General features: G+C 44.7%; 1 protein-coding gene across 1 annotated transcript; it reads left to right on the forward strand.

Moving 5' to 3' along the window:
• Positions 1 to 1205: 1205 nt before the first annotated feature.
• LOC140193640 (tetranectin-like) lies at positions 1206 to 12894 on the forward strand. The gene is made up of 2 exons (XM_072250802.1): positions 1206 to 1305; positions 12494 to 12894. The coding sequence occupies exons 1-2, from the start codon at positions 1206 to 1208 to the stop codon at positions 12892 to 12894; spliced, it is 501 nt and encodes a 166-aa protein (XP_072106903.1).
• Positions 12895 to 13188: the final 294 nt, after the last annotated feature.

Genomic DNA, 13188 nt, shown 5'->3' on the forward strand with positions numbered 1-13188 from the left:
CAACGATCCAGTTTATCCTTATAACTCAAGCCCTTCAGTCCCAGAAACACCCTTATGAATTGTTTCTGAACTCCCTAGCCTTCTCTGCCGCAGACAAGCAATTCCAGCTCTTCAGCAAAAAAAAACTGAAGGAACTCAGCAGCATCTGAAGAGTGAGGGGTCATTGACATTTCAAGTCGAGGCCCTGCATCGGGACTGAGAGTGTAGAGTGAATAAATAGAGCCAGTAAAAAGGGCTGAGAGTGAGGCAATGAGGCTAGAAACTGGAAAGGCACAAAACTGGGTTATGGCTGGTGGGGTGTTGGAGAGAGGGAACAAAAAGAGTCTTTGAGAGAAAAGAGCATGGGATGTGGGTTACCTGAATTTGGAGGTCATTGTTCATGTTGTTGGGTTGTGCACTACCAGACACAAGTTGCTGTTCCTCTAATATGTGTTTTACCTCTCAGAGGCAGTGAGAGATGGTGTATCAATGGGAAAGGAGTTAAAATGGTATGTTATTAGGAGTTTCTGATACACCTCCGTGGTTATCTGAGGAAGGGACCAGGGTGCACAGAGAGAGTGGTCCCTGCAGAAAGCAGGAAGGGATGGATAGGGGTGGGTGGGGAAGAGAAAGAGGCAGACACCCTTCTGGCTCTTTGCCCCAATAACAAGCATACTAGAAGGCTTGCACATATGGCGAGAGGGAGAGCAGATTCAAAGGAGATCTGGGGGACAAATTATTTGTCAGAGAGAGATAGGTGCCTGGAATGTTCTATCAGAAGTTGTGATGAAGATATAAATATGATAGATGCATTTAAGAGGTTCCTAGATAGGGACGTGAACGTGCAAAGAAAGGAGGGATATGGACATTTGTAGCTAGAAAGAAATAGTTTTTAATTACTAGTTTAATTAGTTCAACACCACAACGTGAGCTTGTTCTGTGCTGTACTATTCTATGTTATCCATGTATGGGTGAGGATAGCTGTGTGGAAAAAACACCAAGAGTGGAACCACTTTACTCTGAACATACTTGTTTAAAATCCCACCTTGGTGAACTGTGTATCCCAGCAGAGCTTCCATGCCAACAAGCTTTCTCCACACTCTCTCCCTCCAAGAATCTGCTGACTGATGGTAGGGTTTGGCTTTCACATCACAGAAGGTGTGTCTTCTGGGGGAACTTCGGTGATATTGTACCACCTCTCACTCTGTTTTCTTCACACTTGCTCAATGGTAGTGACTGTGGGTATGATTGAAGACATCAAGAAGCAGATTGCCCACATCGTGGAGGAGGTGAACTTACTGAAGGAGAAACAGGCCCTACATGCAGGTAAGGAGGGCGTGTGGGGAGGCTTATGTCTTGTCCCCTTCACCATTAAAGTACCCTCTTAAATGCTAACAGAAAGTTCCAGCTAATGCTTAAGTGTGATATTAGTGTCTCGAAAAGACTAGTTACCATCATTGTATCACTTAGCCACAACCTTCTGTCTCCTGCCACATCATCAGCTGGGACAGACCCCTCAGAGCGCACTGGGAAGTTTCTGCACAGCAGCCTCCCATAAAGAGCAATGGAGATACCCACTGAACGGGGCACGGCTCTGCTCTGAATCATTCACATCTCCCTGAGAGGACAGATGGGGATTCTGTTCAATTCACCCAAGTAATGGTGACAGATTCCTTTGCCAATGAGTCCTCAGAGATGTAGACCTCACAGTTACCGGGATAGGAGAAGATCAGCTTAGCTTGTATACTTCACTCTGGCCCTCTTGGACTTAGAACCAGTCTGACAGAGAGCTGAAGTGTTCATGGGCATATACGACTTCATGTCCAAACACCTGAGCAGTCACGTTGTTCAGTTCACCAAAGACATGACAGTGGTGGGACTCATCACTAACAACAATGAGATGGTCCCACAAATAGGAGATGGAAGAGCTCAGTGCATGGTACCAGGCAAATAACCTCTTCCTCAATGTCAACAAGAGAAAGGAGATGATTATTGCCTTCAGGAGAACTCGCCCCACTCAAACCCCTCTTTACATCGGTGGCACAGTACTGCCAGCAGTTTCAGACTCTTGGGATTGCTCACCCTGCACAACCTCTCACGGTCCCAGAACATATCCTGCACCATCAGGAAAGCTCCCCAATGCCACTACTTTGTGAAGAGGCTGAAAGGAGATGGACAATGCACATCTATACTTGACCACACAGTGGCAGACAGGAAGGGTCTACGAGGGGTAGTCGAAACTGACAAAGCATTATCAGCACCAGGCTACTCTCTCTCAAGGACATATATACAGAAAGGTGCCAGAAAAGGGCCAGTAACATTATGAAGGATCTCACATCAGGAAGGAGTCTATATAGCATCCATGCCAGGACCATCAGACTCAAAAACAGTTACTTTCCCCAAGGAGTAATGCTGATCAACACCTCCACCCACTAACCCACTCCTCCATACCACCGACCTTTTATCATTTCCTACCAGGGTCACCACATACACAGACACCTGTGTGTCTAGCATCACTTTATGTATATGCAATCAATCTATCAGTATTAATATCTTACATATTTATATTTATTGTGTTTTATTTTATTACTGTGTTCTTTATCTCATTGTGTTTTTTGTGCTGCATTGGACTTGGAGTAACAACTATTTTATTCTCCTTTACACTTGTGTACTGGAAGTGATGTTAAACAATCATGAATCAACAGATGCTGCCTGGCTGTCTGAGAGCATCTACTCGACGTCCCCGCTCTGTGCCTGCTCAAACCTGCCTCTGCCGCCTCTCCCCCTGCGTTCCCCACACCGTCCTGTGGCCTTGGCTCTCCTTTTCTGATTTCCAGGGGGGAACTGAAAGCTGAAGGGAATCTATCAGTTTGTAAATTGTTCCCATGGACTTAATCCTCTCTTTTGTTCCAGGTGATCCTGTGATGTTGGGGTTGGGATGTCCCATTTCCCAAGCATTTTTTTTTATCGCTTTGGGACTGTTAGCTATTCGCTACCGCTCTGAGGCTCAGCGATCCCTGGACACATTCCAGGAGATCCATGTCTGAGGTTGACTGCAAGCTCCCAGGTTATTCCATAGGGATTTGGGGATCTCCTCCTGTTACTAGCTGATCCTAGAACTTCTGCCACTCCCAGGAGATCTCAGGGCTTATGGATCTGCTCCTGTTATGAGGATGTTTCCAGAACTAGAAGTCCTGAGTTATAAAGAGGGGTTGGCCAGGCTCCTTGGAATGTAGAAGAATGGGGGTTGGCCTTGTAGCTGTGTTTAACATTATGAGAAACATATATAATGTGGCTGCTTACAGTCTTTTCCAGACGGTAGTGGAGTCCAAAACTAGGAGGATGGTCTGTCTATGGAACGAGCTGCCAGAGGAAGTGGGTGAGGCAGGTACAATAGTATCATTTAAGAAGCACTTGGACAGGTAACTGGAGAGGTGGGCCTCGGAGGGATATGGGAAAAGCAGGAAGTCAATACAGACTGAGTGGGCAACATAGTTGTTATGGACTCGTGCCAAAGGGCTTGTAGCCATGTTGCATCCCAGACCACTCTGGGCAATTTCAAACTGGAGGGCCTCAAGAGGCCATTCCCATCCAACACATGCCTTCTTCTCATTACTACCGTTAGGGAGGAGTGAGACACCTCCTCACTATTCTGCTGTCTTCTTGCACGTTGCACAGATTTCATCACAACATACACAGTGCTGAAGGAACTTAGCAGGTCATGCAGCTCTCTGGAGGGGAAAGAACAGTCAACCGTTCAGGCTCATCAGGAAGGGGGAGGAAGCCATATACATGTCAGCAATAAAAAAACCTAATTATGATTCTGACTATTTTCCTTAGGGATCTTCTCCCACTCCCAGCAGAACAGATAGCTTTAGGGACCCATCACTTTGCAGACCATTATCCTCCCCAGGGAGGGCATTGACTATGGCTTTGGAAAATCAGTTAACAGAAGTAATTGGAGCATCATTAGTAGTGATCTTTGAAGAATCACTAGAGTCAGGAATGGTTCCAGGGGACTGGAAATTCATAAACACCTCTCCACTTTTTAAAAAGGGAGGGAGGCAAAAGGTAGGAAATTATAGGCTGGTTAGCTCAACTAGGTAAGATTTTAGAGACGTAGAAAAATACGGCACTGAAACAGGCCCTTCGGCCCATTTAGTCCATGCCAACCATTTAAATTACCTACTCCCATTGACCATAGCCCTCGAAACCCCTACTATTCATGTATCTATCCAAACTTCCATTAATGTTTAAAGCAAGCTTCCATGCACCATATACATTGTCAACTTGTTCCACAATCTCACAACCCATTGAGTGAAGAAGATTCTACAATCTTCTACTTCCAAGGAATAAAGCCCTAACCTATTCAATCTTTACATATAACTCAAGTCCTCCAAATCTGGCAACATCCTTGTAAATTTTCTCTGCACTCTTTCAACCTTATTTACATCTTTCCTGTAGGCAGGTGACCAAAACTGTACACAATGCTCCAAATTATGCCTCACCAATGTCTTATACAACTTCAACATAACATCTCATCTCCTGTACTCAGTACTTTGATTTATGAAGGCCAGTGTGTCAAAAGCTTTCTTTATGACCCGATCTACCTGTGACACCACTTTCAATGAATTATGGACCTGTATTCCCAGATCCCTTTGCTCTACTGCACTCCTCAGTGCCCGACCATTTGCTGTGTAAGACCTACCCTGGTTCATCCTACCAAAGTGCAACACCTCACACCTGTCTGCATTAAATTCCACCCGCCTTTTTTCAGCTGGCCCAGATCCCACTGCAAGCCTTCCTTGCCGTCCACTACCCCCCAATCTTGGTGTCATCCGCAGATTTGCTGATCCAGTTAACCACATTATCATCCAGATCATTGATATAAATGACAAACAACAATGGACCCAGCACTGATCTTTGTGGTACTCTACTAGTCACAAGCCTCCAGTCAGAGAGGCAACCATTTACTACCACTCTGTGGCATCTCCCACAAAACCAGTGTCTAATCCATCCAAATAGAGTCCATAAGATATAGGAGCACAATTGGGTCATTTGGCCCATCAAGTCTGCTCTGCCATTTCATGCCTTTCTCATTAACGCCTTGACTTGCAAATAACCTTTAGGGAAACCTGCATGAGGACTCCCAAGTCCTTTTGCACTATAGATTTTTAATTTTTCCCTCCTTTTAGAAAATAGTCTACACTTTTATTTCTTCTACCAAAGTGCGTGACCATACACTTCCTGACACTGTATTTCATCTGCCTAATCTGTCCATGTCCTTTGTAGCCTCTCTATTTCCTGAAAGCTACCTGTCCCTCAACCTATCTTCCTATCGTCAGCAACCTTGGCCAAAAAGCTATCAAATCCATCATCCAAGTCATATATGTATAACGTAAAAAGAAGCGGCCTCAACACAGACCCCTGTGGAGCACCACTAGTCACCAGCAGCCAACCAGAAGAAGGCTTTCTTTATTCTTTGCCCCTGCCAGTCAGCTAATGCTCCATCCATACTAGAATCTTTCTTGTAATACCATGGGCTCTTCCTAAGCAGCCTCATGTGTGGCACCTTGTCAAAGGGCTTCTGAAAATCCATGTACATAACTTACACTGATTGTCCTTTGGGTATACTACTTGTTATTTTCTCAAAGAATTCTAATAGATTTGTCAAGGAAGATTTTTCCTTGAGGAAACCATGCTGATTACAGCCTATTTTATCATGTGCTTCTAAGTACCCCCAAACCACATCCTCAACTCCAACATCTTCTCAACCACTGAGCTCAGACTAACTGGCATATAACTATTTTCTTCTGCCTCTCTCCCTTCTTGAAGAGTGGAGTAACATTTACAATTATCCAGTCTTCTGGAACCATACCAGAATCTAGTGGTTCTTGAAAGATCATTACCATTGCCTCCACAATCTCTTCAGCCACCTCTTTCAGAACCCTGGGGTGTACACCATTTGGTCCAAATGACTTACCCTTGCATCTTCCCAAGAATCTTCTCGCTAGTTAAGACAACTTCTGCACCCTGACACACTCAAACTTCCTGCATTCTGTTAGTGTCTTCCACAGTGAAGACTGATGCAAAATATTTATTCAGTGAGTCTGCCATCTCCTTGTCCCCCATAACTACCTCTCCAGCATCATTTTCCTATGGTCCGATACCTACTTTTTCTTCTCTTTTACCCTTTATATATCTGAAGAAACTTTTGGTATTCCCTTTAATATTATTGGCTAGCTTACTTTCGTATTCCATCTTTTCCTTCTTTAGGACATTTTTAGTTGCTTTCCGTTGGTTTTAAAAAGCATCCCAATCCCCTAAATTCCCAGTAATTTTTGCTCTCTCTATATATATGTATATGTGTATGTATATATATATATATGTGTGTGTGTGTGTATATATATATATATATATATATACCCCTCTTCGGCTTGTATGGTGGCTTTGTCTTTTCTTGTCAGCCACGGCTGTGTCAACTTGCCTTTCAAATACCTCTTCCTCTGGGATGTATCTATTCTGTGCCTTCCAAATTACGAGGGGTGATTGATAAGTACGTGGTCTAAGGTAGAAGGAGTCAATTTAAGGAAACCTAGCACATTTGTTTTTCCTACATTTACACACTTAGTCTAGCGGTTGTGGAGCATACGGATCCCTTCTTTGTAGAAGTCGGCATCTTGGACCTCCAGAAGTGGTCCACAACAGGGGTGATTGATAAGTTTGTGGCCTAAGGTAGAAGCAGATGAGTTATTAACTTCAAACTTTCTGCATTTTCACTCAGAGTTGAACTGCACGTGCATGTAACAAGACCTGTATAACTCATCTCCTTCTACATTAGGCCACGAACTTATCAATCACCCCTGCCATGGACCACCTGGAGGTCCAAGATGCCTTCGTTACATGCACGTGCAGTTCAACTCTTTGAGTGATAATGCAGAAAGTTTAAAGTTAATAACTCATCTCCTTCTACCTTAGGCCACAAACTTATCAATCACGCCTCGTACTTCCAGAAATTCTAGCCGGTGTTGCTCTGTCATCATCCCTGCTGGTGCTCCTTTCCAATTAATTTTGGCCGACTTCTCTCTCATGCCTGCGTAATTCCCCTTACTCCACTGACATCTGACTTCAGCTTCTCTTTTTCAAATTGCAGGGTGAATTCTCTCAGATTATGATAATTGGTCACCAAGGGTTCCTATACTTTCAGCTCTCTAATCAATTCCGGTCTATGCACAACACCCAATCCAGAATAGTGTCTCCTAGTGGGCTCAACCACAAGCTGCTCTAAAAAGCCACCTCACAGGCATTCTAGAGATCCTTACTTTTGGGATCCAGCACCGACTTGATTTTTCTAATCTACCTGCGTATTTAAATCCGCCATAACTATTGTAACATTGCTCTTTTGACATGTATTTTCTATCTCATGTTGTAATTTGTAGACCACACCTTTACTACTGTTTCGGGGTCTGTATATAACTCCCATCAGGGTCTCTTTACCCCCTGTAGTTCCTTAGTGCTGCCCACAACAATTCAACACCTCCTGATCCTATGTCACCTCTTCCTAATGATTTGATTTCAGTTTTACCAAGAGTCACAACACCCTCTCTGCCTACATCCCTGTCCTTTTGATACCAAGTGTATCCTTGGATGTTAAGCTCCCAGCTATAATCTTCTTTAAGCCATGATCCAGCAATGCCCATGATGTCACACATACCATTCTGTAACTGTGCCACAAGTTCACCTACCTTATTCCATATACTACATGCATTACAATACAACACCTTCAGTCCTGCATTCACCCTGTTCGAGTTTGTCCGCCTTTTACCTCAGCACTATCACTCTGGTTCAGATACTCTGTCAAATTAGTTTAAACCATAGAAACCATAGAAACTACAGCACAGAAACAGGCCCTTTGGCCCTTCTTGGCTGTGCTGAACCGTTTTCTGCCTAAACCTTCTTCCACAGCTCCAGTAAACCTGCCCACAAGGATGTTGGTCCCCTTTGGGTTCAAGTGTAACCTGTCACCTTTATGTAGCCCCCCCCTGGCCAGCCTCAGGGTCGCTCAGCTCACTGTCATCTAGGGAAACAGCCCTCGGCCCCGCCAAACTGGGTAATTAGTTTGTGTGGATGCTGTGCGATGTACCTCACCCTGCCAAATAACAGACAATACACCAGATACGATTAAATAATTTACAGTCTATAGATATTACTGGAACTATATAATTAATAGAGATAAAATATAAAAGGAAAATAACAGGTGCCACACTTATCAAAGTTCAATCTCTTCGTGCACAAACAGTTGGAGCTCAGGACCCTCCTTCTTCACCCTGCGACCCCTCAGATCACCTCGACCTGCCGCCTGGGACCAACAATGGTGGTCGACCAGACACTCCACATGAGTCCGTCTCCGTCTCCCCTCCTCTCCTCGCCGAACACCCTGGACTTCGAACTCCTGCTCGGGGTCTGACCCCGTTAGCCGACTCACAGCACCTTGTCCATCCTCTCTCTCTCTCTCTCTCTTTCTCTCTCTCTCTCTCTCTCTCTCTCGCTCTCTCTCTCACGCCTTCTGCCCAAAAACTTGCACATCACAATAACTTACAGACACAGTAGAAAGAATAACATCTATCCCAATTGGTTTGTTTGCTCTCTTATCACTAATCTAACCCAAACAAACTACTAGCACAAGAACTTTCTCAGCATTTAACATAACAAAGAAGCCATTTTAATTAGCCTATGCAGTAACATAAAAGAAGAAACCCCTTACATTTATACAGGTTGTACCTTTGCCAAAAGAGATCTCAATGATCCATAAGTTTGAACCTGTGACCCTTGCAGCAGTTCCTCAGCCACGCATTCATCTGACAAATCGTCCTATTCTGACCTTCACAAGCAAAACAGAGACTACTACCCTGGAGGTCCTGATTTTCAACTTTCTACCTAGCTCCATAAAATCTCTCTTCAGGACCTCCTCACCTTTCCTACCTATGTCATTGGTGTCAACAGGTACCAAGGCTTCTGGCTGCTCACCCTCCCCCGTATAGAAAGCTGAGACATCCCTGACCCAAGCACGTGGGAGGCAATGTAACATCCGCGTGTCTCTATTAAGGATGAGTTTTCAACATATTTGCAGCACATGATAAAAGAAGCATGATAAAACCCCTCTCAACCCCATTCTCAAATTGGCCTACCCAGCTCCTTTGGTTCAGTCCTTGTGCTACTGCAACCACTGGGAAGGCTGGGTTGTGAACCGGAGGGCACTGGAAGGATTTCCCTCTTCCCGTGCTGCTACTCATCACACTCTCCTGAGCCAAGGCGCTGGATATTCTTAGCATGAGGTTTTTTTTAAACCTTCCCCCTTCCCCCCACTGCACACCCCTGTACTCCTGAAATGTCTAATCTGCCCTGTGACGGGCCACACAGAGTGAGGCTTTCATTTCAATTGTGCCACGAACCAGTGCTCGTGCTCACTCTCTCTGCGTGAGGATCCATGCCAGAGGCCACAGAGTTCTGAGCTGGGACTCTCATTATTTCATGCCTACCACCCTCCTTCCCGTTCCCATAACTCTGCGCTGAGCGTTGAGACTCGACTTCACTGTAGAAATTGTTATTAATTTTAATATGAATAAATAATTCTGTGTTCGGTAAAAAAAGATAAGAATGAAAATTTCCCTCCAATTTTCTACTATATTGGTAGAGTTTGTTCACTCTCATAAATCAGTCGGCAGTGGGAGGAAATTCGGGAGGGAGGAGCTGACATCGCAGCCCAAGTTGGGCGAGTCCATTCAATGCTCGGAAAATCCACTTCACGCTCCTCATCAGCCTACTGTCCTTCCCTCTGTGCAATACAGTGATCACCAATTATCAGCCTACCGTCCTCCCTCTGTGTAATATAGCGCTCAACAATTATCAGCCTACCATCCTCCCTCTGTGTAATATAGCACTCACCAATTATCAGCCTACTGTCCTCCCTCTGTGTAATATAGCGCTCAACAATTATCAGCCTACCGTCCTCCCTCTGTGTAATATAGCGCTTACCAATTATGAACGGCCTCTCCTATCTTGCATCAAAAACTGAGAATGGACTGAAGCAAGTAAAAACAGCAAAACTATGCACTGCCATGCCAGACTGAGAGACCTGTAATGAGGTTGCTGATGGGGCTGCTCGGACACTGCCCACCACTGCAAGCGTAGCATTGCGTGTACACCAAGTTCAAAAAATGATGTTGATTTTTGTTTAATCACAAACTCTTGCGGCAACCTCTCGCAGAACCCTAAGGTTCCGTGGTACCCTAGTTGAGAAACCCTGCCTTCAACTTATGCCTCCTTGTGTTGTCCATTTCTGGTCTGGGAAAAAGTTTCTGGCTGTCCAGTCTGTCTATGCCTTTTATCATCTTGGACACCTGTATCAATTCATCTCTCATCCTCCTTCTCTTTAAAGAGAAGAGACCTAGCATTCAACCCGATCTCTAATCCAGGCAGCATCTTGGTAAATCTCCTCTGCATCCTCTCTAAAGCTTCTTAATCCTTCCTAACTAGAAGACCAGAACTGAACACAATGCTACAAACATGGTCTAACCAGAGTGTTATAGAGCTTCAACAGCCCCTGAACTCAATCCCTGACGAATGAAGGCCAACACACCATACACCATACACCTTCTTAACCACCCTGTCAACTTGCACTCCAACTGTGAACCACAAGATCCCTCTGTTGCTCCACAATCTAATGAATATTGCCATTCATCCCGTGTTCTGCCTTCAAGTCAACCTTCCAAAGTGTTGCTCTTCACACTTTCCTGAGTGAACTCCAACTGCCATTTCTCAGCCCAGCTCAATGTTCCATTATAATACCATCAACATTTGTGTCATCTGCAAAATCACTAACCTATCCTTCCACTTTCTCATCCAAGTAATTTATAAAAATCCGAAGACTGGGGTGTCTCGGAAGAGATCCCTGCCGAATGCCACTTGTCTATTTTCCCAGGAGTATCCCTATTCCGTTTTTTTTAGAAGGGGATAACATGTGCCACTCCCGATCATCTAGCACTGCTCTGTGGCCAGAGATAAAGCATAGACAAAGATGATGTTGTTTACTTGGACTTGCAGAAGGCCTTTGGCAAACTGTAGTTCATGAGGCTGCTAAACAAGTTAGGGTCCATGCTATTACAGGAAATGTACTACATGGATAGAAGATTGGCTGACTGACAGAAGGCAAAGAGTGGTGATAAAGGGGGCCTTTTCAAGTTGTTTGCTGGTAACATGCTGTTCAGCAGGGTCTGCCTCTTTTCAAGTAATCTGGGTGACAGAATTGATGGCTTTGTGGCCAAGCTTGCAGATGATACAAAGACAGGCGGATGAACAGGTAGCGTTGAGCAAATGGAGAGTCTGCAGAAGAACCTGGGGAGGTTGCAAGTATGGGCCTGGAAGTAGCAGATGGTAAACGTTGCAGGGAAGTGGATGGCCATACACTTTGTTAGAAGAAATAAAGGGATAGACTATTTTCTAAAGGGAGAGAATTCAGAAATCAAAGGTGCAAAGGGAGTTATAAGTCCTAGTGCAGGATTCCCTAGAGATGAACTTGCACATTTAGTTGGTAATAAGGAAGGAAATGCAATGTTAGCATTCATTTCAAGAGGACTAGAATTTAAAAGCAATAATTTAATGCTGAGGTTTTATAAGGCCGTTAGCCCAGCAGAATTAGGCCATTTGGCCCATCAAGTCTACCCGCCATTTCATTGTGACTGATCCAATTTTCCGACCCCCACCTTATCCAATTTATAATGCATTGGTTAGACCACGTTTGGAATGCTGCGAGCAGTTTTGGGCCCCATGTGTAAGAAAGAGTATGCTGGTATTGGAGAGACCGCAGAGGGAGTTTACATGAATGATTCTGGGGATGAAACGTTTGATGGCTCTGGGCTAGTAATTACTGGAATTTAGAATCATATGGAGGAACACGTTGAAATCTACCTAATACTGAAAGTGCTGGAGAAAGTGGACATGGAGAGGATGCTTCCTATAGCGGGAGAACTGATAACAAGAGGGCGTAGGACGAGAGGAGTACAAGGGCATCTCTTTAGAACTGAGATGACGAGGAACTTCTTCAGCCAGAAAGTGGTAAATCTCTGGAATTTATTACCACAGATGATTGTGGAGGACAAGTCATTTGGTATAAATAAACAAGATACTGTATTCTTGATTATTAAGGGTGTCAAAGGAAATGGGGAGGAGACAGGTGAATGAGTTTGAGAGGAAACGACAAACCAGGTATGATCAAATGGAGCAAATAGCAGTTTTGGTTCCTTTTTCTTATGGATGCAGAGAAACTGGGTGGCCCTTCATCTTTTTTCAGATGAACCCACACTCTTTGCCTCTGCATTACCCACTGAGCTGCAGGTGGCTCAGTGACAAGAGATGCTGACGTATCCAGAGCTTATACCTCACCAGTCAACTCGAGGCTGCTTGACTGAGTCGGCACATGGCCTTCTGGTAATATATCCCGTCCTTATTTTTCCAGTGTGCCTCCGAGGAAAGAAAGTGGATAACAAGTGCTACTTGCCGATGAGTGGAGAAAAGACATTTCACAAGGCATCTGATGACTGCATCCTACATGGTGGGACCCTGGGTTGGGCTGAGGATGAGGAGGAAAATCAGGCTCTGTTCCAGTATGCCAGGAAGAAGGTGGGAAAGAACCGCAACATCTGGATTGGAGTGACAGACATCACGGTGGAGGGAACCTGGGTGGATATGAGGGGCACACCGGTCAACTACACCAATTGGGAGACTGTGACCTCCCAGCAGCCTGACGGCGGCAGCAAGGAGAACTGTGTGGCACTTTCAGGTCTTGCCAATGGCAAGTGGCTTGACAAGCCCTGTCACTTTCAATACAATTACTTTTGTCAGTTCAATATTCTTTAAGTTTTCCTGGTTAGTCCAGCTTTCTGCCAGAGCTCAGCCTGACTTCACTCTGCTGCTGATGCTTATGTTTATTATTTGCTTGGAGATCCGGCATGGAACAAGCTCTTTGAGCCGTGGTGCCCAGCAAACCCACTGAATTAACCTCATCATGGGAGAATTTACAATAACCAATCACCCTACTAACTGGTACGTCTTTGAACTTTGAACTGATTTATCCTCATCATGGGGGAATTTACAATGACCAATCATCCTACTAACTGGCATGTCTTTGAACTGAGGGGGAGCTGGAGTACT

This window comes from Mobula birostris, unplaced genomic scaffold (assembly GCF_030028105.1).
Source record: "Mobula birostris isolate sMobBir1 unplaced genomic scaffold, sMobBir1.hap1 scaffold_665, whole genome shotgun sequence".
Classification (NCBI taxonomy): Eukaryota; Metazoa; Chordata; class Chondrichthyes; order Myliobatiformes; family Myliobatidae; genus Mobula; species Mobula birostris.